Source organism: Salmo trutta, chromosome 3, assembly GCF_901001165.1.
Source record: "Salmo trutta chromosome 3, fSalTru1.1, whole genome shotgun sequence".
Lineage (NCBI taxonomy): Eukaryota > Metazoa > Chordata > Actinopteri > Salmoniformes > Salmonidae > Salmo > Salmo trutta.
Genome location: NC_042959.1, coordinates 73,245,234 through 73,271,473, shown reverse-complemented (window position 1 = coordinate 73,271,473; position 26,240 = coordinate 73,245,234). Strand labels below are relative to the sequence as shown.

The 26,240-nt window shown below is 44.7% G+C and overlaps 2 protein-coding genes across 2 annotated transcripts; one reads left to right on the top strand and one right to left on the bottom strand.

Moving 5' to 3' along the window:
• The first annotated feature begins 322 nt into the window (after nt 1-322).
• LOC115188716 (voltage-dependent calcium channel gamma-8 subunit) lies at nt 323-6,380 on the top strand. The gene is made up of 4 exons (XM_029747453.1): nt 323-454; nt 1,304-1,387; nt 3,087-3,227; nt 3,620-6,380. Exons 3-4 carry the CDS (start codon nt 3,089-3,091, stop codon nt 4,432-4,434), a joined length of 954 nt encoding a protein of 317 aa, XP_029603313.1. The 5' UTR covers nt 323-454; nt 1,304-1,387; nt 3,087-3,088; the 3' UTR covers nt 4,435-6,380.
• Nucleotides 6,381-7,467: 1,087 nt separating this feature from the next.
• Nucleotides 7,468-24,406, bottom strand: LOC115188709 (voltage-dependent calcium channel gamma-6 subunit-like). Its single transcript, XM_029747439.1, has 5 exons — nt 24,310-24,406; nt 18,102-18,840; nt 11,124-11,198; nt 10,671-10,808; nt 7,468-8,436 (listed from the first exon to the last, which is right to left on the bottom strand). Exons 2-5 carry the CDS (start codon nt 18,475-18,477, stop codon nt 8,213-8,215), a joined length of 813 nt encoding a protein of 270 aa, XP_029603299.1. The 5' UTR covers nt 18,478-18,840; nt 24,310-24,406; the 3' UTR covers nt 7,468-8,212.
• Nucleotides 24,407-26,240: the final 1,834 nt, after the last annotated feature.

The window sequence follows — 26,240 nt, the reverse complement described above, 5'->3', positions numbered from 1 at the left end:
ACTCAGGTCATTTTGGCTCTAGCCAGCTGTTTCTCTGTTTCAGGAGTAGCCAGTACAGCTGTAGAGTAGTTGCTCCCTAGACACTGGTTTTCCCACCTAATGGTTATGGTTAACATTGGGAGAGAGGGTTAACTGATCCTAGATCTGTACCAATGGGGAACTACTTCCTGGTTTAGAGCCAAAATGGCGTCTGTCAGGGGGTTTAGCTGACACCCTCCTCTGTGCCCCCATCTCTTTCTTTACAGACGACAACCATGGAAATAAAAGAACAATGAGAAAGAGACAAGCTCACCCCACATCTGTCCTTCTCTCCCTCCTCCGTCTGTGTCTCATCATTCCATCACTCCAACTCTCTCACAATCCATCCATCAGCCAGCACCAGTCGTGTGCTGTCATCACCGTGCGTCCGTCCGTCCATCTGTCTGTCTGCAGTAGAGCCACAAGACCCCAGCGGGTAGCTATCTGTCTGCCTGTCTGCCTGTATGGATGGCTCTCTGTGTTGGGGTGTGTGTGGGGGGTGAGTTAGTGTGTTCATTCAGTTACTGCATGCTCTTATTCAGAAAGGACCACAGTGAAATGACCATTTTTAAGTGAATATTGGTAGCTGTGGTTCACTCTAAATAAAACCTTCTTATTAGAACTATATATACATATACGCTGGTACCCTTTCTACATTAAATTAGTGTTTTTCTACCCAGCACCTGATGACAAATAATGTATGTATGTGAGTGTGATATTAATGAGATACTGCATGACCTTAACGACAGACCCAGGACCAATTTTGGTAGTTTTGTTTTCCTAATGGTTATGGTGAGGGCTGGGGCAAGGACATCTGATCTAGAATCAGTTCCTAAGGGCAGAGAGTGTGGATGTTTTGTGTTGGGGATGCGTACTGTTCTGTCCTCAGACCTACCTGGGAAGGGTGAACAATGACAGGACAGAACCTGAGGCACAACCAGTCTGCAGTTTCTCTCTCTCATGCCTTTTTCTCTTCCTCTTTCTCTCTTGCTCTCTTTTTATATGCTAATATAAACTGCTGTTTCTTTTTCTGATGAATCTCTGTGGAGTGGAGCTGATGCATGTGCTGATGTATAAAGTGTGTGCACGTGTGCACGTGTGTGTGTATGTGTGTGTGTGTGAGATAGAGAGTGTGTGTATTCTGTTCTAACCCCGCCACCCCACACCTCCCTCTCTCTCTCTCCCTCTCTCTCTCTCTCTCTCTCTCTCTCTCTCTCTCTCTCTCTCTCTCTCTCTCTCTCTCTCTCCCTCTCTCTCTCTCTCTCTCTCTCTCTCTCTCTCTCAGGGGTGAAGAGGGGAGTGTGCTCTCAGATCAACCACTTCCCTGAGGATGCTGACTTTGACCATGATGGGCCTGAGTATGTTCTACGTAAGTCAACATCTGATGAACCTGAAGTGGAGGTGCAGGCTTTTGTTCCAGCCCAGCTCTAATATACCTGATTCAAATGAAATCAAATTTTATTAGTCACATGCGCCAAATACAACAGGTGTAGTAGACCTTACATTGAAATGCTTACTTACAAGCCCTTATAAACCAACAATGCTGTTGGTTTATAAAAAAAAAAGAGTTAAGAAAATATTTACTAAATAAACTAAAGTAAATAATAAACTAAAGTAACACAATAACTTAACAATAACGAGGCTATATACCGGGGGTACCGGTACCGAGTCAGTGTGCGGGGGTACAGGTTAGAGGTGATTTTGTACATGGAGGTAGGAGTGAAGTGACTATGCATAGATAATAAACAGCAAGTAGCAGCAGTGTACAAAACAAATGGGGGGGGGGTCAATGTAATAGTCCGGTGGCCATTTGATTAATTGTTCAGCAGTCTGATGGCTTGGGGTTAGAAGCTGATAAGGAGCCTTTTGGACATAGACTTGGCGCTGCGGTACCGCTTGCCGTGCGGTAGCAAGAAAACAGTCTATGACTTGAGTGGCTGGAGTCTTTGACAATTTTTTGTGGTCTAAAAAGAAAAACATTTGAACAGGTGTGTTGGGCAGGGCTGGAACACAACCCTGCACACACTGTTGCCACCCCCAGGACGGGAGTTCCCCATAACTGATACACAGCCTAACTCATCCACAACTGTAAACCACTTTTTACAGAAGCCTTAGACCACATAGAGTAGTTAGATCTCACTCCTGAAGACCGGGAGAAAATAAGCTGTGTTTGAATAAAACATGTTAGTGTTTGTATGAAGTCGAGGGATAATGTGCTGCCCTAGTTCACGGGTGTTCCTCCAGGCCACACCTGTGTGGGTGTTCCGTGCCGCACTATGTGTGTCCGCCCCACAATGCAGCAGGAGAAGACTGTGTACTGTTTACTATGTAGCCTCGGCATTTGGCTGGCATTTACTTTGGCATTTCTGTCCTCTGGCCTATGTCCTAGATGGGAAAGGAGTGGTGAAGTGTGTGTGTGTGTCTGTCCTGGGGGGTATCAGAGTTGATGCCTCTTGGGAAAGAGCTGATACAATTAAACACTCACTAGCTTGGCCACATGGTAATTCATTTGCTCACAGCAGAATACAGCTGTTTATTTCTCATCCTCTCCCTCTGATTCTATCTGCTACTTTGACCTTTTCTCTTTCCCCTCCCTCTCTTTTTATCACCAACTTCCTCTCTCTCTTATTCTCTCTCTCTTCTTCTCTCTACTTCTCTCTCACTTGTTCTCTCTCACTTCCCCTCCCTCTCTCTTTATCACCAACTTCCTCTCTCTCTTATTCTCTCTCTCTCTTCTTCTCTCTCACTTGTTCTCTCTCACTTCCCCTCCCTCTCTTTTTATCACCAACTTCCTCTCTCTTATTCTCTCTTCTTCTCTCTACTTCTCTCTCACTTGTTCTCTCTCACTTCCCCTCCCTCTCTCTTTATCACCAACTTCCTCTCTCTCTTATTCTCTCTCTCTCTTCTTCTCTCTACTTCTCTCTCACTTGTTCTCTCTCGCTTCCCCTCCCTCTCTCTTTATCACCCACTTCCGCTTTCTCTCTTCTTCTCTCTCACTTGTTCTCTCTCACTTCCCCTCGCTCTCCCCGTCACTGTCCCGTCTCTCTCCTGTCCCTCTCTCTCTGTAGGTATGGTCAGGGCTTCCAACATCTTCCCTATCCTCAGTGCTATCCTGCTGTTGATGGGAGGGGTGTGTATCGGTCTCAGTCGCTTCTATAAGCACAAGAGGAACATCGTCCTGGGAGCAGGCATTCTCTTTGTGGCTGCAGGTGCACTAACTAACTCCTGTCAGACCTGTCTGTGTGTCTGTGTGTGTGTCTGTGATTATTTCTGTGTCTTTATGTGTCTGTCTAAGTCTCTTAGTATGTATACATGTGTTTATGTTCTTTTGATGTAAAGTCATGTCTTTCCTCCTGCTCTCCTGCTCTGGATAACATGACAGAGAGAGAGAGAGAGAGTGTGCGTGTATGTGTGTTTGTGTGTGTGTATATATCCTCATCTGTGTGTGTGTGTGTGCGGGTGTGTGTGAATCTGTGTATATTTATCCTCATCTATGTGTGTGTGTGTGTGTGTGTGTGCGTGCGTGCGTGCGTGTGCGTGCGTGTGTGTGCGTGTGTGTGTGTGTGTTTGTATATCCTCATTTGTCCCCTGTCTCCCCCAGGTCTGAGCAACATCATCGGTGTGATCGTGTACATCTCTGCAGCGCTGGGAGACATCTCCCCTAAGAAGGACGAAGACAAGAAGTGGCAGTACAGCTACGGCTGGTCCTTCTACTTCGGAGGCCTGTCCTTCATCATGGCTGAGATGGTGGGCGTTCTGGCCGTCAACATCTACATCGAAAAGAACAAGGAGCTTCGCTGCCGCTCGCGCACTGACATCTTCAAGGGGACCACGCACGCCATGCTCCGCCTACCCAGCTACCGCTTCCGCCGTCGCTCCCGCTCCTCATCCCGCTCTACTGACCCCTCACGCTCCCGAGACCCCTCGCCGGTGGGGGGAGGCGGGGGGAAGAACTTTGGCCTGCCCCCCTCGGCCATGCTCTCCCAGGGGCCCATGTCTGTGGCCACGCTGCCCAACCCTCACTCTCGCTCCCACACCACCCTGGCGGGGGGTGACATCTCCCTCTACACTCTGTCCCGCGACCCCAAGCTGGCTGGCCTGCCCCCCATGTACGGCACCGTGGACCGCGCCACCCTCTACCAGCTCCACAACTGCTTCCCCAAGGACGGGGGAGGAGGGGGAGGAGGGGGTGTGATGATGAGCGGCACGCTGCCCTCTCTGAAGTCCCACAACCCCTCGCTATCCCAGAATTCCTCCAACTCCAACGCACCCATGGGCAACTCGGTGGGCTCGGGGCCCCCACCCTTCTCCTCGTCCACGGTGGAGAGAGAACGAGGGATGGGAACACTGGACAGGCTAAAGGGAGATAGAGAGAGCAACTCCAATACGCTCAACAGGAAGACAACACCCGTGTAGAGAGGAGGGGAGGGGGAGAGAGGGAGGGAGGGTACACAGGGAAGGAAGAGAGAGAGATATATAGAGAGGGGGATTGGGATGAAGAAGTATTAAAGGGTATTGAGATAAAGGAATGGAGAGGAGAGAGAGAGAAAATCTTTTTCACTGTTATTAGTCTACAGTATCTCACTGAGAAACAAAAGAAAACAAGTAATAACAGAACGTGATAATTACAACAATAATGAACTTTAACAACAAAACTATTTTACTATTTTAACGCACTAGAAATGATTTATTTTGTTAATGTTCCAACGCGATTAATCTTGGGCTACTATTTTAAACAATCCACTTTCTTTAGTGCAATACTAACGCTGATTTAACAAGATCATATTTGACGTCAATTGTTGTTGTGATTATTATTAGCGTTATTACGAGCTAGCTCTGTTCACAATGCTATCGTTTTAGAATGATGATATGATTTGTATCATTTTCACTCTGATTTTGGATCCTGACGACGTTTACTGTGAATTTCTTAAACACAGACACGCTGGTATGATCAGTGGGCTGTGTAACTGTGTCATTGGTGTCAAGCATGAGTGTATACAACGTATGAGAAGATGAGTGTGTATTATGATTTATATGATTTAATTATTATCTAATAATAATAATATATCATGTATTATTATTACTATTATTACAACTTGTTCTTTGGTGGAGTTCAGTTAATTTATCTATTTTGATTTTCTACCCCTTGGTTCTAACACACAGTTAAGTTGTGTGAATACTGTACATTGTCTTCCAATATTGTAACTGAAGGCTACAATAAGTGAGTGACTGAGGCAACTGAGCAACTTCAGTGTTATTCTGAGTCTGTTTTCTATGGGCCTATGTTAGTCTGAGTTCCATTCCAATCAATGTTAGCAGTAGTCGTAGCTGTAGTCATGTTGAACATGTTTGTTTTCTGGGCATTAACAGAAACCTCTGTCTTGAAGAGAGAAGAAGAGAAACTGATATATTTGTACAGAGAAAACAGGTGAAGCTTGTCACCTGGAGAGAAGAAGAGAAACATTTATTCATTATTTTCTACAAGCGAGAGACCCAAAATTATTCTCTAGAACAGACACAACAGATGCTATCCATCCATTATTAAACTGAAATTGACAATGAAAAATGTCAATTAAATAAATGTGGGGACGGAGGTGGGGGGTTAAAATACACTATAGAGAAAACTTTTGAAATGAAACATGTACATTGTAATTAACGCATACCTATATTTGCAAATTCTATAGATACTTTCTTTAGGACCTCTGGTATGAAAACAGGGTGTGTATTTTGGGAAGGGGAGGGGAGGGTGATGTGTTTTTGATCCTCTGTATGGGTACAGGCTACCCCCCAGTTCTCATGGGGTGCGATGCCTCTCCCCACCCTGCCCTGCCCCGCCCCACCCTAGCTTGGCCCCACCCTGCCCTGCCCGTTTTGGGCATGTCTTCTCCTCTGTCACATGACCCATGACAGAATCACTATGGAGACGAACATCCAAACCCCACCCCCAAAGAAAAAACTCTCACTGTGCTTCCCACGTGACCCTTGAACCTTGAACTTTGACCCCTTCTGTTTATGTTGATGAGAATGTATACATGTGTAAACACTCTCTTGCACCTCATTTATTGTCTGGAGTGATGGCAGAACTGGGATGGACACTATTGGACACCCCGCTACAGTACAGACTGGGGAAAGGAAATGAAACCACCATTCTTTTTGATTTTAGTTTCTTCATTTTATTTCATTTGAGAGAAAAAATAATAATGTGACAAAACTGCACACAGATAGCATTTATGTGGGCAATATGAATACTATGTAGTTGAGAATAGATATATCTAGACAAAATGATTATGGTTTATCTAAATGTGTGATAAACTCAAACACTGTATTGCACGAAGTTTATAAAAAAAACAATAACAGACCGATTTACAGACTGATGATTTTTTTCTTTAAAGGAATGAGAGTATGAGATGATCAAGGGATGGAGAGAGAGAGAGATGGAGGGAATGACAGAGAGAGAAAAAATAGAAAAGTGAGAGTTGGTGGGAATGACAGACAGAGAGAGAGAGACTTGACACAACTTTAGACCTAAGGTATGAAAATATTTATTTGCACTATCCTGTTAATGAATATGACCACAATATTTTATTTATTTACTTTATTTAACCAGGAATTTTTATTATTATTATTATTTATTTAACATTTATTTAACTAGGCAAGTCAGTTAAGAACAAATTCTTATTTACAATGGCAGCCTACACCAGCCAAACCCGGACGACACTGGGCCAATTGTGCGCCGCCCTATGGGACTCCCAATCACGGCCGGGTGTGATCCAGCCTGGAAAGAGGTGGTGATACTACATTTGTCGGCCAAAATCTAAAAAATATCACACTCTGAGGTGTACACCTGGTACAAGCCAGCACTGCTTCTATTGCTCTAGTCAAAGAGGCTGTGCAGAACCATTAAACAGCTATATATACTTTCTGAACACCGTGTAATGTGTCAGCACTGGTTTCAGTTTCTGCTCACTGGAGGGCTTGAGTGTGTGTGTGTTGGTGGTCTCTGTACCCCCCTTGGACAATTAGGGTAGAGGGTCTCCAAAAGAAATGGAACCGACATGGAAGGAGGTTCTAGGACCCTTCTGACCTAGTACACCACCTCTGGGCCAATGGGGTGAGGGCAACAGAGGTGGGGGGCTTGGGAAGAGGTGCTCCCCTAGAGACAGGAGAGAAAGTGGGGTTGGGAGAGGTGGGGGTGCAGGTGCACGTGGGGGTAAGAGTGAGGGTAGGGTGGGGGTGAGGTACATAGTTCACATTCATGGATAAGGTTTCTCAACCGCTGCAGTGCAACTGGGATGAGAAATGTACTAATTTTAGAGAGAGAGAGAGAGAGAGGGAGAGAGAGATTTGGTCAGGGTTGGTACATCTGTTGGTAAGGGTTAAAAAATGGGTTGCATTTAAGTTAGAAGGGAGAAAAGGACTCGTAGACAAGACAAAGTAGGAGAGCGTTTCTTATGTCAAATCTATTTATTTCAAAAGCAAACCCAGTGAGACATACTTATGATCATAGGACCATTTAGGCACAATGTGCATTTCCCCAAACAAACATGTAGGTAGAGAAAGACAAGGTGGGCTTTATTATGACAAATAAAACACGTGATGAAAAAAGGGTTTGAATAAGCTAAAAACTAAATACACCCTCCAAGCTTGAACAAAAGGCTACAGTGTGCAGGTATAAATAAAATATAAACACATATATTTTATATACAGAGCTGTGCTTGTAAAGTGAGTCTATACAATACACTGTCAAATATACATCTTTATCTTCCATACATACATTGAGTCATTCACACATTCTTATGTAAAAACACCATTCATTCATGTGGACAAGGTGTAGATAATAAATAGATAATATATTATTTCTAGGTATTAAGTGTAAGACGTCATAATCATTCATAATAGATTAATAGTGATAACCTGCAAGGCGTTTCATGTAGCAGGGATGGCTGTGCCACTTCCTGGAAACAATAAAGTATCTCCTCCCTTAGCAACGGTAGTAACCTACATGTTACCAACTCAACTCCTGGTTGGCATCAGTGTCTACTGGTTGTAGTTGTTCTAATCAGTGTCTGATTTATACCTGACAACTAAAGCCAGCAGACAGTGCATCCCTCGAGGACTGGAGTTTGATTGCGATCCTGATATTAAACTACATTTTCTCCCACAGCTTTTGGGCCTCTTTTGGGCCTCCCATGTGCTAGGTAGTGCTGCTGTTGCGTTGAGGCAGACATTTCTCCCATGGGCTGTAGGGGAGGGAGAGGATCAGGAAAAGGATCCCCCCCACGATGAGGATGGCCCCAGCGAAGCCCACACAGGCCACGGACCAGGAGAGCTCGTGGTGGAGCGGTATGGAGTGGTCAGATGACAACAGGGCCAGCACTGACTGGTGAAACACCAGTATAGACAGCAGGACCAGTAGACCTGAGGGAGGGAGGGAGGGAGGGAGGGAGGGAGGGAGGGAGGGAGGGAGGGAGGGAGGGAGGGAGGGAGGGAGGGAGGGAGGGAGGGAGGGAGGGAGGGAGGGGGAATGGATGTGGAGGGAGACGGGGGAGAGGGAGTAGGATGGTGAGACGGAGAGGAGGTGTGAGGGGAGAGAGAGTGAGAGAGAGAGAGAGAGAGCTATACAAGTTCATGGAAAGTGGTGTTGACGGAAAAACATACAACATGATAAAATCCATGTACACAAACAACAAATGTGCAGTTAAAATTGGCAAAAAACACATTTCTTTCCACAGGGCTGGGGGGTGAGACAGGGATGCAGCTTAAGCCCGACCCTCTTCAACATATACATCAACGAATTGACGAGAAGAGTCTGCAGCACCCGGCCTCACCCTACTAGAATCTGAAGTCAAATGTCTACTGTTTGCTGATGATCTGGTGCTTCTGTCCCCAACCAAATCATGAGAAAACAAAAAGATAATTACTTGACACATTGGAAAGAATTTACAAAAAAACTGAGCTAACTTGAATGCTATTTGGCACAAAACAGAGAGTACACAGTGGCAGAATACCTGACCACTGTGACTGACCCAAAATTAAGGAAATCTTTGACTATGTACAGACTCAGTGAGCATAGCCTTGCAATTGAGAAAGGGCGCCGTAGGCAGACCTAGCTCTGAAGAGAAGACAGACTATGTGCACACTGCCTACAAAATGAGGTGGAAACTAAGCTGCACTTCCTGACCTGCCAAATGTATGACAATTTTAGAGACACATGTTTCCCTCAGATTACACAGACCCACAAAGAATTTGAAAAACAAATCCAAATCCAACTCACATATCTATTGCGTGAAATACCACAGTGAGCAATCACAGCAGCAAGATTTGTGAACTGTTGCCACAAGAAAAGGGCAACCAGTGAAGAACAAACACTATTGTAAATACAACTTATATTTATGTGTATTCATTTTCCATGTTGTACTTTTCACATAATTACAATACTGTACAGTCGTGGCCAAAAGTTTTGAGAATGACACAAATATACATTTTCACAAAGTCTACTGCTGGCAATTTGATGGCAATTTGCATATACTCCAGAATGTTATGAAGAGTGATCAGATGAATTGCAATTAATTGCAAAGTCCCTCTTTGCCATGCAAATGAACTGAATCCCCAAAAAACATTTCCACTGCATTTCAGCCCTGCCACAAAAGGACCAGTTGACATCATGTCAGTGATTCTCAGACTGATATTCTGCGAAAGGTACAGGGATTGGACTGCTGAGGACTGGGGTAAAGTCATTTTCTCTGATGAATCCCCTTTCTGATTGTTTGGGGCACCTGGAAAAAAGCTTGTCCAGAGAAGACAAGGTGAGCGCTACCATTTGTCCTGTGTCATGCCAACAGTAAAGCATCATGAGACCATTCATGTGTGGGGTTGCTTCTCAGCCAAGGGAGTGGGCTCACTCACAATTTTGCCTAAGAACACAGCCATGAATAAAGAATGGTACCAACACATCCTCCGAGAGCAACTTCTCCCAACCATCCAGGAACAATTGGGGACAAACAATGCATTTTCCAGCATGATGGAGCACCTTGCCATAAGGCAAAAGTGATAACTAAGTGGCTCGGGGAACAAAACATCGATATTTTGGGTCCATGGCCAGGAAACTCCCCAGACCTTAATCCCATTGAGAACTTGTGGTCAAACCTCAAGAGGCGGGTGGACAAACAAAAACCAACAAATTCTGACAAACTCCAAGCATTGATTATGCAAGAATGGGCTGCCATCAGTCAGGATGTGGCCCAGAAGTTAATTGACAGCATGCCAGGGCGGATTGCAGAGGTCTTGAAAAAGAAGGGTCAACACTGCAAATATTGACTCTTTGCATCAACTTCATGTAATTGTCAATAAAAGCCTTTGACACTTAAGAAATGCTTGTAATTATACTTCAGTATTCCATAGTAACATCTGACAATAATATCTAAAGACACTGAGGCAGCAGACTTTGTGAAAATTAATATTTGTGTCATTCTCAAAACATTTGGCCACGACTGTATATAGACATAATATGACATTTGAAATGTCTTTATTCTGTTGGAACTTTTGCGAGTGTAATGTTTACTGTACATTTTTTATTGTTTATTTCCCTACAAGGAGGTCTAAGTCTACACCCAGAATAGTGGCTGCTCTCTTTGTAGTCTACTTCCCCTTACCTGATAGGGTGAAGCAGAAGGAGGCGGGCTTGAGGAAGAAGGGCACTCCTTTACTGAGGGACATGGTGATACAGATAGCCCCCATCACCATCATAGACAGAGCTATCATTGCTAGGATAGCAGCCGCTATGTTCAGGTCTGGGAGAGAGAGGGGAGGAGGAAGAGAGAGGGGCGGAGACAGAATGAGAGGAGGAGGAGAGAGGGATGGAGAGGAAGTGAATAGAGGGAGAAGTGGTTAGAGAAAGTGTGAAGAGGTGTTGGAGAGGTAGACAGGGGAGAATGAGGGAGGGCAGAGTTACACCTCAGTGAGTATTGTGCATCTGAGAATGACATCACAGGGGATAAATACAGCACTGTGAGAAAGAGAGAGAGGGGTAGAGGTAGAGAAAGAGAGGGTGAGAGGAAGAGAAGGAGGAGGAGGAGGCGGAGGCGAGACTTAAGATGCTGACTTACTCTTGTGGGTCGTCTTCTTAAATATGACAGCGTTGTCTCCATTGGTGAAGAATTTAAAGTAAGTGCAGTTAGATTCTGAGAAGAGAAACAGAGAGGGAACATCACACACACACAGTATATTGCTGGTCCCTGTGCATCCATCCCCTCTGTCCTCCTAGGCATGAAGACCTATTTTATCTGCTGTGTAGCAGGAGCACCATGAAAAACACTGCTCACTGCTCTACACAGTCCCACATCCACAGCACATCCACAGCACATCCACAGCATATCCACAGCACATCCACAGCACATCCACAGCACATCCACAGCACATCCACAGCATATCCACAGCACATCCACAGCACATCCACAGCACATCCACAGCACATCCACAGCATATCCACAGCACATCCACAGCACATCCACAGCATATCCACAGCACATATGGTGCCATGAGAGACAAGAGAGAGAGGGGGGATGGAAGAGAGGGAGAAGGAAAGATAGAAAGAGTGGGCAGGTGGAGGGGAAGGAGAGAAAGCAAGACATTTGTAGGGAGGAAGAGAAGAGAAGGAGAGAGCGAGAGAGCGCAGATAGCATGAGAAAGAGGGGGAAGGAGAGATAGGGAGTGATAGAGTGGGCAGATGGAGGGAGGGGTGAGAACAAAGAGAAAGAGGGAGACAGATGGAGAGGGAGGTGAACAAGATGAAAGAAGGAAAAGAGAGAGGATCACAGGGGCTTGGTTAATACTGCATTAGATAGACACTTCTTCTCTCTCTGTATTTATATATATTCTCTCGTCCTCTGCTGCTCTTCCTCTCTCTCTCTCTGTATTTATATATATTCTCTCGTCCTCTGCTGCTCTTCCTCTCTCTCTCTCTGTCTTTATATATATTCTCTCATCCTCTGCTGCTCTTCCTCTCTCTCTCTGTATTTATATATATTCTCTCGTCCTCTGCTGCTCTTCCTCTCTCTCTCTCTGTCTTTATATATATTCTCTCATCCTCTGCTGCTCTTCCTCTCTCTCTCTGTATTTATATATATTCTCTCATCCTCTGCTGCTCTTCCTCTCTCTCTCTCTGTCTTTATATATATTCTCTCGTCCTCTGCTGCTCTTCCTCTCTCTCTCTGTATTTATATATATTCTCTCATCCTCTGCTGCTCTTCCTCTCTCTCACTCTGTATTTATATATATTCTCTCATCCTCTGCTGCTCTTCCTCTCTCTCACTCTGTATTTATATATATTCTCTCGTCCTCTGCTGCTCTTCCTCTCTCTCACTCTGTATTTATATATATTCTCTCGTCCTCTGCTGCTCTTCCTCTCTCTCTCTCTGTATTTATATATATTCTCTCATCCTCTGCTGCTCTTCCTCTCTCTCTCTCTGTATTTATATATATTATCTCATCCTCTGCTGCTCTTCCTCTCTCACTCTGTATTTATATATATTCTCTCGTCCTCTGCTGCTCTTCCTCTCTCTCTCTGTATTTATATATATTCTCTCATCCTCTGCTGCTCTTCCTCTCTCTCACTCTGTATTTATATATATTCTCTCGTCCTCTGCTGCTCTTCCTCTCTCTCTCTCTGTCTTTATATATATTCTCTCATCCTCTGCTGCTCTTCCTCTCTCTCTCTGTATTTATATATATTCTCTCGTCCTCTGCTGCTCTTCCTCTCTCTCTCTGTATTTATATATATTCTCTCGTCCTCTGCTGCTCTTCCTCTCTCTCTCTGTATTTATATATATTCTCTCATCCTCTGCTGCTCTTCCTCTCTCTCTCTCTGTATTTATATATATTCTCTCGTCCTCTGCTGCTCTTCCTCTCTCTCTCTGTCTTTATATATATTCTCTCATCCTCTGCTGCTCTTCCTCTCTCTCTCTGTATTTATATATATTCTCTCATCCTCTGCTGCTCTTCCTCTCTCTCTCTCTGTATTTATATATATTCTCTCATCCTCTGCTGCTCTTCCTCTCTCTCTCTCTGTATGTATATATATTATCTCATCCTCTGCTGCTCTTCCTCTCTCACTCTGTATTTATATATATTCTCTCGTCCTCTGCTGCTCTTCCTCTCTCTCTCTCTGTCTTTATATATATTCTCTCATCCTCTGCTGCTCTTCCTCTCTCTCTCTGTATTTATATATATTCTCTCATCCTCTGCTGCTCTTCCTCTCTCTCTCTCTGTCTTTATACATATTCTCTCATCCTCTGCTGCTCTTCCTCTCTCTCACTCTGTATTTATATATATTCTCTCATCCTCTGCTGCTCTTCCTCTCTCTCTCTCTGTATTTATATATATTCTCTCATCCTCTGCTGCTCTTCCTCTCTCTCTCTGTATTTATATATATTCTCTCATCCTCTGCTGCTCTTCCTCTCTCTCACTCTGTATTTATATATATTCTCTCGTCCTCTGCTGCTCTTCCTCTCTCTCTCTCTGTATTTATATATATTCTCTCATCCTCTGCTGCTCTTCCTCTCTCTCTCTCTGTCTTTATATATATTCTCTCATCCTCTGCTGCTCTTCCTCTCTCTCTCTGTCTTTATATATATTCTCTCATCCTCTGCTGCTCTTCCTCTCTCTCTCTCTGTATTTATATATATTCTCTCGTCCTCTGCTGCTCTTCCTCTCTCTCTCTCTGTATTTATATATATTCTCTCGTCCTCTGCTGCTCTTCCTCTCTCACTCTGTATTTATATATATTCTCTCGTCCTCTGCTGCTCTTCCTCTCTCTCACTCTGTATTTATATATATTCTCTCATCCTCTGCTGCTCTTCCTCTCTCTCACTCTGTATTTATATATATTCTCTCATCCTCTGCTGCTCTTCCTCTCTCTCACTCTGTATTTATATATATTCTCTCATCCTCTGCTGCTCTTCCTCTCTCTCACTCTGTATTTATATATATTCTCTCATCCTCTGCTGCTCTTCCTCTCTCTCTCTCTGTCTTTATATATATTCTCTCATCCTCTGCTGCTCTTCCTCTCTCTCACTCTGTATTTATATATATTCTCTCATCCTCTGCTGCTCTTCCTCTCTCTCTCTCTGTCTTTATATATATTCTCTCATCCTCTGCTGCTCTTCCTCTCTCTCTCTCTGTCTTTATATATATTCTCTCGTCCTCTGCTGCTCTTCCTCTCTCTCTCTGTCTTTATATACACTGCTCAAAAAAATAAAGGGAACACTTAAACAACACAATGTAACTCCAAGTCAATCACACTTCTGTGAAATCAAACTGTCCACTTAGGAAGCAACACTGATTGACAATAAATTTCACATGCTGTTGTGCAAATGGAATAGACAACAGGTGGAAATTATAGGCAATTAGCAAGACACCCCCAATAAAGGAGTGGTTCTGCAGGTGGGGACCACAGACCACTTCTCAGTTCCTATGCTTCCTGGCTGATGTTTTGGTCACTTTTGAATGCTGGCGGTGCTTTCACTCTAGTGGTAGCATGAGACGGAGTCTACAACCCACACAAGTGGCTCAGGTAGTGCAGCTCATCCAGGATGGCACATCAATGCGACCAGTGGCAAGAAGGTTTGCTGGGTCTGTCAGCGTAGTGTCCAGAGCATGGAGGCGCTACCAGGAGACAGGCCAGCACATCAGGAGACGTGGAGGAGGCCGTAGGAGGGCAACAACCCAGCAGCAGGACCGCTACCTCCGCCTTTGTGCCAGGAGGAGCAAGAGAAGCACTGCCAGAGCCCTGCAAAATGACCTCCAGCAGGCCACAAATGTGCATGTGTCTGCTCAAACGGTCAGAAACAGACTCCATGAGGGTGGTATGAGGGCCCGACGTCCACAGGTGGGGGTTGTGCTGACAGCCCAACACCGTGCAGGACGTTTGGCATTTGCCAGAGAACACCAAGATTGGCAAATTCGCCACTGGTGCCCTGTGCTCTTCACAGATGAAAGCAGGTTCACAATGAGCACGTGACAGACGTGACAGAGTCTGGAGACGCCGTGGAGAACGTTCTGCTGCCTGCAACATCCTCCAGCATGACCGGTTTGGCGGTGGGTCAGTCATGGTGTGGGGTGGCATTTCTTTGGGGGGCCGCACAGCCCTCCATGTGCTCGCCAGAGGTAGCCTGACTGCCATTAGGTACTGAGGTGAGATCCTCAGACCCCTTGTGAGACCATATGCTGGTGCGGTTGGCCCTGGGTTCCTCCTAATGCAAGACAATGCAAGACCTCATGTGGCAGGAGTGTGTCAGCAGTTCCTGCAAGAGGAAGGCATTGATGCTATGGACTGGCCCGCCCGTTCCCCAGACCTGAATCCAATTGAGCACATCTGGGACGTCATGTCTCGCTCCATCCACTAACGCCACGTTGCACCACAGACTGTCCAGGAGTTGGCGGATGCTTTAGTCCAGGTCTGGGAGGAGATCCCTCAGGAGACCATCCGCCACCTCATCAGGAGCATGCCCAGGCATTTTAGGGAGGTCATACAGGCACGTGGAGGCCACACACACTACTGAGCCTCATTTTAACTTGTTTTAAGGACATTGCATCAAAGTTGGATCAGCCTGTAGTGTGGTTTTCCACTTTAATTTTGAGTGTGACTCCAAATCCAGACCTCCATGGGTTGATAAATTGGATTTCCATTGATTATTTTTGTGTGATTTTGTTGTCAGCACATTCAACTATGTAAAGAAAAAAGTATTTAATAAGATTATTTCTTTCATTCAGATCTAGGATGTGTTGTTTAAGTGTTCCCTTTATTTTTTTGAGCAGTATATATTATCCCGTCCTCTGCTGCTCTTCCTCTCTCTCTCTGTCTTTATATATATTATCTCGTCCTCAACCCCTAACCCTAAACCTAACCCTAAACCTAACCCTAAACCTAACCCTAAACCTTAGCCTAAAATAACGTTTTTCCTGGTTTGACTTCTGGTCACCACAAGTATAGTAAAACCAAACTAAACACACAAGTACAAACACATACAGCAGACTCTCCTATCAACCTTAATGCTATTCTGTCTGCAACACTGGTGCATTACAGGAAACCTGTATATTATGACCACAGATTTATAGTGAGATCTACCTCTCAAGCTCTCCACCTGTCTACCTGTCCACCTGTCTACCTCTGAGTGGCTGAGTCAGTTAGTCAGAGGTTATGGTAACGTACAGTAGCAGTGAGTGATGTATGATGTATTAGTTGGTCTGGCACTGACAGACAGTGACAGAGAATGACTGTGATGTTGTTTCCCAGGGACAGGCGCCAGGGGCATGTAAACATGAATGTGAAATAGAGAAGCACAGACGGAGAAACAGTTGTTTTTCTCCAAACGTGAGAAGTCCACACACACACAGCAGAGCCTGTCTGTCAGGCGCTCTGGGCCAATAGTGTTTTGACGCAAGGAGACGAGGAAGTGTCAGAATAGATACGGACTCTACTCCAACACACAGACCGTCATCGTAAACACAGATGTTTATCTGCTAGACAAGACACACAAGGTGAGTCAGACATAGATGTTTATTGACTAGACATCCAAGGTGAATCAGCCCTCTAAAATACCGGAGGATGATAAACAATGCACCAGATGGATATAGCGTGTACATTGTAATAGATATGAACATTCATAGGACTCATCCATCCTAATAAAACAAGCTAAATCAAGACTGCAAAATGAAATACATATATTTTATATTTATACAATGTAAAATATATATACCTCCTATTCAAAACAATACAAACATCATTGCTAGTGTATCAAAGCCAACCACTGCTAGCCTGGCTGAATATCAGACTATTCTGGCAGATAAAGCACGAATACAGGAGATGGCTACCTCATCCTACCGTAGGCCCTGTCTGGCCCCCTCTGTGGGACAAGTGCTTTAATACCTGCATTCATCCACCACTGGACGATCCCTACAGACAGAAACGGGTCATTCCACAGATAAGAGACTTACATGGGGGAACGTAACAGTACAGGATGGAGGAAGTGGCTGAAAATCATAATTAAATAGCTTTCTTTTCCTGAAATGTAAAAATTAAATGTTTAATATAATGAGGAATTCCTGCAATCAAAATATAATTCTGACGGATCATTCAATTCTAAAATTACAACAAATTGAAATGAAATAATAATAATAATAATCCATTGAAATATTCCAAATGGAGAAGCTCCATCATGCAGTAAAAGGGAAGCGTCTGTCTTATATAAACACACTGAAAGGTTGGATGTTTACAAGGATACTGGAAACATCCTTTTCTGACTCACCAACGATTATAAAAATCTGATGCCTATAGCTAGATAACTAACAGACAGACCAGTAGCCACATTCAGATTTGTCAAATTCAGACTGGCTCCATTTCAAAGCAGTATTCCTTTAAGGACTCAATTTGCACATTATCTGTAGGATGACCCAGATACACACGCAGCAAAGCTGGCATACACGCCTCCTATTCACACACGTTTGCATAAGCACACACACACACACACAAGTGCATGCACACACATACATACAATGTATACATGCATACACACACCCACATACTGATGCTGCATTAATGCAAATTCCTGGGAGACATCCAACACACTGCTTCCACCTATCCTATGTTTACAGATCATTGCAGAGGAAGGGGAGGAAGCCCTAACTAACACACACAGCACTGCAGTGCAAACAGGGTTTGGTCATGAAATCAGTGCCCCAGTTGACTACATCTTTAACTCCATTTCTGTGGTTCTGATTTGAGGGAGTCCAACTACGACAGGAAGAGGTTTTTCGTAGCAGGTTAGGAGAGCATTTTAGCTAACCTTAACCCTTTTCCTAAACGTAACCTAAGTCTCCTAACCTGCCACATTATTGATCCTAACCTGCTGCGCAAATTCTCCTAACCTGTTACGAAAAAATCCCTTCCGGTCGTAGCTTTACTCCCTCTAGTCAAAACCCATTTTTACAGTGTTGTCATCAAAATGAGACCCTAAGAATATTACCAAGCCTTTCACCAAAATCAACTCATGGCTTGCCCTAATGCAACAGACAGACAGGTTCCTCACCTCCGGGCAGGTCTGCGGGGCCGCAGCTCTCTCTCTCGGGGTCGATGTCGTCCACCCACAGGGTGCGGGTACACCCCTTCCACAGGCCGTAGTGGGCTGTCTGACACGTCTGGTTGTTACTCCAGGTCTTGGGCGTGGCCAGCTCCACCCAGAACTCTGTCCCCACCCCCAGCACTGTCAGGGTCACACCCACAATGGCCACAAAGAACGCCAGCTTGATCTTCCCCTCCTGGCTGTCACTCATCCTAGGGGTCCGCCTTGTAGCACGCCCAACTCCCTTGACCCCTGCCAGGCCGGCCAGGCCCCCATGGGCCCCAGCTCCTACCGCCCCCATACGGCCATCCTCCTCTGGCTGGACAATGTAGTTGGCCCACATGGTGACCTCTACCAGAGGCCGAGAGAGGCCGGATGGAGAGAGGAAGGGAAAGAGGGAAGAGGAGGGGAAAGAGGGTGAAGAGAGAGAAGCAGGGAAATAATTGAAGGGAAGTGAACCCCAAAAAGAAGAAAAGAAGGTTGAAGACAGGAGGAAGGTAGAGGCACAGATAACAGCAGTTCAGAGGTGGATGTGGGGATGAAGAATGGAGAACGGAGAGAACGGGAGGAGGAAAGGGGAGAGAGAGATGGACGGTTCAGTATGGGAGTAGAAAAGATGGGAGAAAGGGAGTGATGGAGAGAAAGATGGAGGAGAAGAGGACAGGGTGACGAGGAAGGATGGCGTCTAATTTTACTGGAACACCTCCTGAATAAAAACAAGGAAAGAAGAAGAAAAAAAAACGGTTAACAACGACAACACCCTCTTTGTCCCCATTCATAACAAGAAAGATGATGATTCTCTAAAAAGGGGGGTCAAGTTCAGGTGGGAAAAAACACTTGACTGGGCCTACACTGAGATCTCTGTGGATAAAACTGCCAGTCTGCCAGGAATAGAGATCCTTTGTTGCTGCCCTATGCAGCAGAGTCCAAGCCAGATACAGCAGGTAGCCTAGTGCTTAGAGTGTTGGGACAGTAACCGTAAAGGTCGCTAGTTTGGATCCCTGCAGTGACAAGGTGAAAAAAATGATGTTAATGTGCCTTTGAGCAAGACAATATCCCAACTCCCCTGTTAATGTGCCTTAACAATGGCTGGCTGTGACCCCACTCTCTGAAGGTGTCTCAGGGGGAGTTGGGATATGTAAAAACACACATTTCCAATTCATACATGTGTGAAATAGTACAAATACATGCACCCACCAAATAATTTCTTATTATTAAAGAACTGCCTGGATTGGACATGTGTTGTTGCTGTCCTATGCACCAGAGAGAGTATGAGCCAGATACAAGCTATTAGAGCAGACTGCTGTCAGGGTCAAGGTGAGTGTCAAATCCTCTATTAGGAACTGTGTTTGCTCTGGACCAGCCAGCCATAAGGAAAGGCTATTGTTTTCCCCCACACGCCTACCAATATCCCAGCCAGATATCCCTGGGTCAGTCCCTACAGATCCTCCTCGCAGGTTGCTATTAGTACCCCCTCTGAAAGTAATATTCTGTTACACTGAGTGTACAAAACATTAGGAACACCTTCCTTTTGCCCTCTGAACAGCCTCAATTCGCCGGGGAATGGACTCTACAAGGTGTCGAATGCATTCCACAGGGATGCTGGCCCATGTTGACTCCAATGCTTCCCACAGTTGTGTCAGGTTGGCTGGATGTCCATTGGGTGGTGGACCATTCTTGAGACAAATGGGAAACTGTTGAGTGTGAAATATCCCGCAGAGTTGCAGTTCTTGAGACAGACCGGTACACCTGGCACCTACTACCATCCCCCGTTCAAAGGTGCATATACACAATCCATTTCTCAATTGTCTCAAGGCTTAAAAATCCTTATTTAACCTGTCTCCTTCCCTTCATCTACACTGATTAAAGTGGATTTAACAAGTGGCATCAATAAGGGATCATCTTTCACCTAGTCAGTCTATGTCATGGAAAGAGCAGGTGTTCTTAATGTTTTGTACACTCAGTGTATATGTATCATGTGCAGTTGAAGTGGGAAGTTTACATACACTTAGGTTGGAGTCATTAAAACTCGTTTTTCAACCACCACACATTTCTTGTTAACAAACTATAGTTCTGGCAAGTCGGTTAGGACATCTACTTTCTGCATGACACAAGTAATTTTTCCAACAATTGTTTACAGACAGATTATTTCACTTATAATTCACTGTATCACAATTCCAGTGGGTCAGAAGTTTACATACACTAAGTTGACTGTGACTTTAAACAGCTTGGAAAATTCCAGAAAATTATGTCATAGCTTCAGAAGCTTCTGATAGGTTAATTGACATCATTTCAGTCAATTGGAGGTGTACCTGTGGATGTATTTCAAGGCCTACCTTCAAGCTCACTGCCTCTTTGCTTGACATTATGGGAAAATCAAAAGAAATCAGTCAAGACCTCAGAAAAAGAATTGTAGACCTCCACAAGTCTGGTTCATCTTTGGGAGCAATTTCCAAACGCCTGAAGGTACCATGTTCATCTGTACAAACAATAGTACGCAAGTATAAACACCATGGGACCACGCAGCCGTTATACTGCTCAGGAAGGAGACGCGTTCTGTCTCCTAGAGATGAACGTACTTTGGTGAGAAAAGTGCAAATCAATCCCAGAACAACAGCAAAGGACATTGTGAAGATGCTGGAGGAAACAGGTACAAAAGTATCTACAGTGGGGAGAACAAGTATTTGATACACTGCCGATTTTGCAGGTTTTCCTACTTACAAAGCATGTAGAGGTCTGTAATTTTTATCATAGGTACACTTCAACTGTGAGAGACGGAATCTAAAACAAGTCCTATATCGACAGGCCGCTCAGCAAGGAAGAAGCCACTGCTCCAAAACCACCATAAAAAAGCCAGACTACGGTTTGCAATTGCACATGGGGACAAAGATCGTACTTTTTGGAGAAATGTCCTCTGGTCTGATGAAACAAAGGAATAAATGTCAGGAATTGTGAAAAACTGAGTTTAAATGTATTTGGCTAAGTTGTATGCAAACTTCCGACTTCAACTGTACACCCGCAGATACCATGAATGTTTTGTGCGTGTGTGCGTGTCCTGGCTCTCTGTGTAGTTTCTGTTGTTCCAAACACATCTGGGAGGAGATGAGGGAGAGGAGCTTAGTGGTTAAGATTAAACAGAGTGAGTGACAGGACATCAAGGTGTGTGTGTGTGTGTGTGTGTGTGTGTGTGTGTGTGTGTGTGTGTGTGTGTGTGTGTGGTGATAATGGCCCTGGGTGGCAATTAACGCCAAGCGTTGACAGTGGTGGTGGACAGATGAGTGTCCCAGGAATAGGTCCCACATCAGGGGACAGGGCGGTGGAGTGAGTCCCAGGGATAGGTCCCACATCAGGGGACAGGGCGGTGGAGTGAGTCCCAGGGACAGGTCCCACATCAGGGGACAGGGCGGTGGAGTGAGTCCCAGGGACAGGTCCCACATCAGGGGACAGGGCGGTGGAGTGAGTCCCAGGGACAGGTCCCACATCAGGGGACAGGGCGGTGGAGTGAGTCCCAGGGACAGGTCCCAGGTTGGGGCACAGCCAGTCAGACAGCAGGTGAAAAGAGAAATACTTGATCCTAAGTAGGTTCTCTACTATCAAACTGCATTCCTTAATCAACCCATTGACCCTACTCTTTAGGCACATAAGTAAAACTGATGAAAAGTCCTCCTAGCCTATAGGAGGGTAAGTTGGTATATTTTGCTTATACATACAATCCACTAACAGCTACACAAGTGCCTGAGTGGTTAGGGACAAAAGTTGCGTTGGGGCAAGGGGATAGGATAGGAGACAGCAGTTCAGTTTAAACGTGGGAGTTTGGGAGTTGCTTTGGATGGAAGTGTCCATTGAGTGACCATCTAAATGTGATAGAAATGTGGGGAAGGAGTGGTGAAAGGCTGTGTGGCAGTGGAGGCTGGTGGGAGGAGCTATAGGATGGCTGGAATGGAATAAAAGGACCGGAGTCAAGCGTGATTTCCATATATTTGATACCGTTCCATGAATTCCATTCCAGCCATTACAATGAGCCCGTCCCTCTATAGCTCCTCCCACCAGCCTTCACTGCTGTGTAGTAATCCATGAGGTGTGTACTCTGCTATCAGTCTATAGCTCCTCCCACCAGCCTCCACTGCTGTGTAGTAATCCATGAGGTGTGTACTCTGCTATCAGTCTATAGCTCCTCCCACCAGCCTCCACTGCTGTGTAGTAATCCATGAGGTGTGTACTCTGCTATCAGTCTATATCTCCTCCCACCAGCCCCCACTGCTGTGTAGTAATCCATGAGGTGTGTACTCTGCTATCAGTCTATAGCTCCTCCCACCAGCCTCCACTGCTGTGTAGTAATCCATGAGGTGTGTACTCTGCTATCAGTCTATATCTCCTCCCACCAGCCCCCACTGCTGTGTAGTAATCCATGAGGTGTGTACTCTGCTATCAGTCTATAGCTCCTCCCACCAGCCTCCACTGCTGTGTATTAATCCATGAGGTGTGTACTCTGCTATCAGTCTATATCTCCTCCCACCAGCCTCCACTGCTGTGTAGTAATCCATGAGGTGTGTACTCTGCTATCAGTCTATATCTCCTCCCACCAGCCCCCACTGCTGTGTAGTAATCCATGAGGTGTGTACTCTGCTATCAGTCTATATCTCCTCCCACCAGCCTCCACTGCTGTGTAGTAATCCATGAGGTGTGTACTCTGCTATCAGTCTATATCTCCTCCCACCAGCCTCCACTGCTGTGTAGTAATCCATGAGGTGTGTACTCTGCTATCAGTCTATATCTCCTCCCACCGGCCTCCACTGCTGTGTAGTAATCCATGAGGTGTGTACTCTGCTATCAGTCTATAGCTCCTCCCACCGGCCTCCACTGCTGTGTAGTAATCCATGAGGTGTGTACTCTGCTATCAGTCTATATCTCCTCCCACCAGCCCCCACTGCTGTGTAGTAATCCATGAGGTGTGTACTCTGCTATCAGTCTATATCTCCTCCCACCAGCCTCCACTTCTGTGTAGTAATCCATGAGGTGTGTACTCTGCTATCAGTCTATATCTCCTCCCACCAGCCTCCACTGCTGTGTAGTAATCCATGAGGTGTGTACTCTGCTATCAGTCTTTTGCTCCAAGCCAAAGTCAAACGGCTGACAACTGTCTGCCCTTTTTAAAATGTTGCACTGGGACGTCCTTCTGACAGAGCTGGCAACCACAGTGGAAGGGATTACTTTCTGTCTGTCAAAGAGCATCATGCGCTCCCTATGGAATGTCCCACAGAACCAAAATAAAGACTATTTCATGGCATACACTATCAGAGATATGTATATCCAATGGCTAGACCGAAACTTCTCTTGCACATTAAGTAACCTATAGCTTATATCTATAGCATAAGGCATAGCGCTGAACCTAATGGAAAATAACAAGAGCAGCTGCTGACAGTTGAATTAGGAGCTGTAGAATTACACACACTGCACATGGATGAATATCCCATTACATCACGCACTGCACATGGATGGATATCCCATTACATCACGCACTGCAAAAAGTGAAATCTAAGCAAGTCTAGAAATGTTATATTGAGTGATAATTCACTTTTTTTTTATGTTCTTAACTAAATTATGTAACGTCATTGCCAGATCATTTTGCTTATTTTAATAAGACGATTAAATATCTTGAAAAAATATATTCAAATAAGATAGATTACTTGTATTTAGCCTTTTTTAGGTTAAAAGAAGCCAAATATCTGCCAATGACGTTAGATATTTTAGCTCAGTAAGACAAGAAACACTAATTTGAAGTGAATTATCACTCTGGATAACATATTTAAGTTGCTTAGATGTCACTTTTTGCTGTGCAATGTCCATGATTTCCTAATCACGGTCAAAATAGTTAAAATAACACAGCAAACTGTTCCACAAATCAGATCAAACCTAATCGTGTGTACATATCCGTCAAAACTAAGATCGACTGCAGAAATGTTTCATTTCAAAAGAATCTGTCCATTACTCGTTGAGCAGTAGAACTAAAACGGCAGGCTCTAACTGCTCACACATGTTAGGAAAAGAGACATCTGTGAAAATCAGCAACACTCTCTCCTACTTAACCACCTCTAGTGCAACCAGCACAACATGCAGCTATAAGCACGATCTAAAGCACAGCTCCAATAACAACAAGGAGAAAAGTAAGTCTGACCTGTTTGGAATATGTTATTCACTTCAGATTGAAAGAAGCTTGGAACTTAATAGAGGGGAGAAAGTTGGGAGGGTTGGAGAGAGAGAGGGGGAGAGGGGGGTTAGAGAGAGAGAGAGGAAGAGAGAGAGAGAGACACGTTTATACCTGGTGCTATCATAGGTCCTTTCTCCTGATTGTTTACATTCTGATTGTGCCCACATTTCCAGATTTCCTGGTCCCTCCCTGTACGCAAATTAACTGAGTGTTATTCTTTTAAAATTACATGTATTTATTTATTTTAAGACACACATATTGATGTCATGATTTAATGGTGCCACCTGTCAATGATTTTAGAAGGTGGGGAAATGATGATTTCAATTGTTTCTCTGTCCGAATCTGTCTACTGTACACACAAGACATCCAGACACAATGCATGCTTGACTACCTCCGGGGGTGGTCAGAAAGATCTGATCACAATCAGATCGCAATGCGTATTTTAATTGTCTACACCTGTCTAAAAATGTGGGCACAATCAGAATGTGGACAAGATCAGGACAGAGTATGCATGTTGTTAAAAGCAGGTATAAATGGGGCTAAAGAGAGAGAGAGGCAGAAGAGAGAGATAGTCAGTGTGTGTTAAGGGGGTGGGGTAAGTAAAGGATATGGAAAGAGAGAGTAAGAGGAGAGGGAGTGCTGGGTAGGTTGGTTCTGTAGTTGATTAACTGTGTCTACTGGCCTCTGCCCCTCAGAATGTGTGTTTGTGTGTATCTGGGTGCATGTTCAAACTCAACACTACATTTGTTTGAAATCTTTATGGTTTTGTCTTCCGCCATGACGACAGGCGACATTTGTGTGGGTAAAAACATTGTGTGTGTGTGTGTGTGTGTGTGTGTGTGTGTGTGTGTGTGTGTGTGTGTGTGTCTATTTAAGAAAGCCAGCTGTTAATGACATTAGGTGGTGGCAAAGGAGGGGCCTCTGTACTGTTTATATGAGTGGAGGCCAGGGCAGCACTTCACAGCAATCCATAACACACTGTAAATCAGAGAGAGAGAGAGAGAGAGAGAGAGAGAGAGAGAAAGAGAGGAGATGTAGAGAGAGGAAGAGAGAGAGACGAGAGGAAGAGAGAAGGAAAGAGAGAGAGGAGAGGAAGAGAGAGAAAGAGAGAGAGAGAAACTGCAACTGAGAATGACAGACAGAAACACACTGGAAAGAAGAGGTGGAAAGAAAAAGAGAGTGTGATGGAGAAAGAGATGACAAGAGCAGTCAAGTTACAACTACATTTCATACACTTTGCTTTCCTGTAGAGCAGCAGAACCATAGTCATTGTTCTAAAGCAGAGTGGAACCCCATTCAACGATCTAAAGAAAATTAGAACTGTAATCACTATTCTAAAGCACAATCAGAAGCCCAGTCAGTGGTCTACAGTACAGAACCTCCCTTTAAGGAAGCAGAGTGTAGAGAGAGGTACAGCCTGGTCTCATGGAAGCTCTCCACATGATCCAGCTCCTGCTCTGCTGTACTGCTCACAGTTTGGGTTACACATGACACATGGCACAGAGAGAGAGAGAGAGAGAGAGAGAGAGAGAGAGAGAGAGAGAGAGAGACGTAGAGAAAGAGATATAAACATAGAGAGGGAGAGAGAGAGATGTAAACATAGAGAGAGAGACGTAGAGAAAGAGATGTAAACATAGAGAGAGAGAGAGAGAGATGTAGAGAAAGAGAGAGAGAGACGTAGAGAAAGAGATGTAAACAGAGAGAGAGAGAGAGAGATGTAGAGAAAGAGATATAAACATAGAGGGAGAGAGAGAGAGAGAGAGAGAGACATAGAGAAAGAGATATAAACATAGAGAGAGAGAGATGTAGAGAAAGAGATATAAACATAGAGAGGGAGAGAGAGAGATGTAAACATAGAGAGAGAGACGTAGAGAAAGAGATGTAAACATAGAGAGAGA

Bases quoted from the DNA above. Each gene is read 5' to 3' on its own strand.
- LOC115188716 (XM_029747453.1), top strand. From the start codon at position 3,089: ATGGTCAGGGCTTCCAACATCTTCCCTATCCTCAGTGCTATCCTGCTG. The intron at 3,228-3,619 runs GTGCACTAACTA...TGTCTCCCCCAG, and splicing joins CATTCTCTTTGTGGCTGCAG to GTCTGAGCAACATCATCGGT.
- LOC115188709 (XM_029747439.1), bottom strand. From the start codon at position 18,477: ATGTGGGCCAACTACATTGTCCAGCCAGAGGAGGATGGCCGTATGGGG. The intron at 11,199-18,101 runs GTGAGGAACCTG...TTCTCTTCTCAG, and splicing joins CCCCGCAGACCTGCCCGGAG to AATCTAACTGCACTTACTTT. The intron at 8,437-10,670 runs GTAAGGGGAAGT...TCCCTCCCTCAG, and splicing joins CTTCTGCTTCACCCTATCAG to GTCTACTGGTCCTGCTGTCT.